The sequence below is a fragment of the Rhinolophus sinicus genome, linkage group LG02 (assembly GCF_036562045.2).
Source record: "Rhinolophus sinicus isolate RSC01 linkage group LG02, ASM3656204v1, whole genome shotgun sequence".
Classification (NCBI taxonomy): Eukaryota; Metazoa; Chordata; class Mammalia; order Chiroptera; family Rhinolophidae; genus Rhinolophus; species Rhinolophus sinicus.
The window spans coordinates 146007639-146010938 of NC_133752.1; the positions used below are offsets into that span (position 1 = coordinate 146007639).

Here is a 3300-nt window from a genome sequence, read left to right on the forward strand (position 1 = left end):
TTATATAACTTCTTTTTTAATAATATTAGAAAAAGCTCAATGAGAGATGAGGGAAGGTTTTGTTTACTGGAAACAAATTCTCATGTTCTTTACATGGTAGAAACAATCTTGATTGAAATTAAAGAGAGAGAGAAATGATTTGTTCCAAGTACACTTGCAAATCAAATTCAAAGGATTATGAAAAGGTTAACCTGACTGAAGTAGTTAGGACTTGCATAAAAATGTTAAGAAACAAATCTTTCATTTTCGCTGGATTGTTCAAATTCAGTATGCTCCTACCTGTGTAAGATAAATGCAATTTTTTTGATGGTGTCATTGAAAGCTTGTTTCACTTGATTGTTCCTCAAGGTATAAATGAAGGGGTTCAATAAAGGGGCAACAGATGTAGTGAGCAAAGATACCCCTTTATTGATGTCCACCTCTTCTTTGGCTGAAGGCTTGATATAGATGAAGATGCAGCTGCCATAGGTGATGGAAACAACAATCATGTGAGAAGAACAGGTGGAGAAAGCTTTTTTTCTTTGCTGAGCAGAAGGGAATCTTAGAATTGTTCTGATGATATATATGTATGAAAGAATGACACCTATCAGTGTAATAATGAATGTCAATACTGCACAGATTATAACCATCTGTTCTATGAACCACGTATCTGAGCATGAAATCTTAAAAAGGGGAGATGCATCACAGCCAAAATGATCAACGGTACTGGAGTCACAGAATTCCAGCTGGAGGCCCAGGCCAAGTGGCGTGATGATGATCATTAACCCAGAGATCCAGCAGCACAGGACCAGGATGGTACAGACCCTGTTGTTCATGATGGTCGTGTAATGAAGGGGTTTACAGATGGCCACATAGCGGTCATAGGACATGGCTGCCAGAAGAAAAAATTCTGTGGCCCCGAAAAGTCCAATAAAAAATATTTGACTGGCGCAAGCATTATAAGTAATAGTATTATCTCCAGTTGATAAGCTGTACAGGAATCTGGGAATACAGACCGTTGTAAATGAGATTTCTAAGAAGGAGAAATTTCGAAGGAAAAAATACATAGGTGTTTCAAGATGAGAATCCGTGAGTGTAAGAATGATAATGGTCATATTTCCAGTAATACTCAGCATGTAGGTGAGAAACAAAAAGATAAAAACCAGAATCTGCAGCTGTGGATCCTCTGTGAGTCCCAACAGGATGAATGTTGTTATTGCCGTGTAATTTCTCATTACTACCTTTGATGTTTTAGACAGCATACATGTAAAATATCAAAAAAGAAGCACCTAAATTTGAAGAAAGGAAATAAGAAAGCAAAATCAATGAAATAGAAAACAGAAAAATAAGAGAGAAGATTAATGGAATCAAAAGCTGAATGTTAGAGAGGATGAATCACATTGATAAGACTGTTGTGAGACTGAGCTAGAAAAAAAGAAAATATAAAATTTATCAGGAATGAGAAATATGACACAATTACAGGTTATACAAATATTAAAACAATAAAATGAAATATTTTGAAAAACTCTGCAAAGTAGGTTTGTCAATTTAAATGAAATGAACTAATCCTTTGAAAGATATAATCCACCAAAGCTAATTCAAGATGAAATACATAACCTATATATCCCTATACCTGTTAAAGTAACAAATATGTACTTAAATCATTCCCCAAAAAGAACTCCAAATGCAGATATCTTAATTGTAGATTTCTACCAAACATTTAAAAATAAAGAAAAAATACCAGTTTTACACAAATCCTTTCATAAACTAGATGTTGAGAGCAAAAATTATAACATTATCTGATGGAGTTTCCAATGTATGTATACAAAATATAAATAATAACCATAATAGAAAGGGAAGAGTAAATGGTTGTATATAGTAATGAATGTTCTACATTCTATGTCTAATGGTTAAATATTGATTCTAAGTGATCTGTGAAATGTTCAGTGTATATTATAATTCATAGCCCACACACATTTATAATGTTAATATCTATATTAGAAAAGAAGAAATATTTCAACTCAAGTATATAATCTTTGACAATAAAAAAAAACCTGAAAAAAAAGAGTGAGTAAAATAAACCCAAAACATGAAAGAGAAGTAAAGATAAAGATAACACCAGAAATCAACAATATTGGAAACAAAAAGACAATAGAGAAAGTTAGTGAAACCAAAATTGGTTCTTTGGTGATTAATAATATTGATGAACTTATAACAAGACTGACAAGCAAAACAAAACAAAACAACGAGAGAAAAAAACTATACTGAAAATATCAGAAATGAAAGCTATCATCCCGGATCTCAGATATTAAATGGATAATAAGAGAATACTATGAGCAACTCACAGAAATATTTTAGACAATTTAAACTACTAAAACACACCCAAAAAGAAATAGGTAGCCTAATAGTCCTACAATTATTATAGAATTGTACACTTTAAACCTATATAATTTTACTAACCAATGTCACTCCAATAAATTTAATAAAACTGATATTGAGGTGAGGATAAACATATAACTCATTAGAATAGAACAATGTATACTGAAATAGACTAACAAAAGACAAATTGGGGGGGAAATAGTCTTATCACAAAAGGTGCTGCTACAGTAAGATATACATATAAATAAAAATGTCACAACAAAAAATAAACTTGAAATATATTATACATAGATCTAATTTAAAACTCTGCTTTTTGAAAGATGCTGTTAATTGAAAAGTCATGCGCTAGAAGGTATTTATAAAACATGTTTGTATCTGACAAAGATCATGTATTTTGTATGTTACATATATTAAATACTAGTAAATGCATATTATATGAATAATATGATTAAGATACAAAATAGTATGTCTGTATATATGTATATACACATACAATTTACTAATAAAAAACACACAACCCGATAAAAAATGGTCAAAGATTTGAATATATACTTCACAAAGGAAGATGGATAAATGGCAAATGTGCACATGAAGAGATGCTCAACATCATTAATCATCAAGGTAATGAAAACTAAAATAACAATATTACTCACCATTTCTTAGGATAGTCAAAATTAAATGTACTAACAATAACAAGTGTGGGAAAATTTGAGGTAATTGAGATTTTTATGTATTGCTAGTGGAAATATAAAATAATAAAACCACTTTGGGATACAGTTTTAATTGTATAATTTTTATAAAATTAAAAATGTACCTATTATATGACATGGTAAATTCATTCCAAAGAATTTACCCAAGAGAAAAAAAGTATGTCCACAGGGAGACTTGATAATTGCAACTTTATTCATAATAACCAAAAGTGGAATGAAATACAAGTAAACA

General features: G+C 30.6%; 1 protein-coding gene across 1 annotated transcript; it reads right to left on the bottom strand.

The window, feature by feature from the left end:
* Positions 1-275: 275 nt before the first annotated feature.
* On the bottom strand, positions 276-1214 carry LOC109439231 (olfactory receptor 6C2). The gene has a single exon (XM_019719493.2). The coding sequence runs from the start codon at positions 1212-1214 to the stop codon at positions 276-278; it is 939 nt and encodes a 312-aa protein (XP_019575052.2).
* Between the last annotated feature and the right edge of the window lie 2086 nt (positions 1215-3300).

Coding starts and splice junctions, on each gene's coding strand:
- LOC109439231 (XM_019719493.2), bottom strand. CDS start 1,214: ATGAGAAATTACACGGCAATAACAACATTCATCCTGTTGGGACTCACA.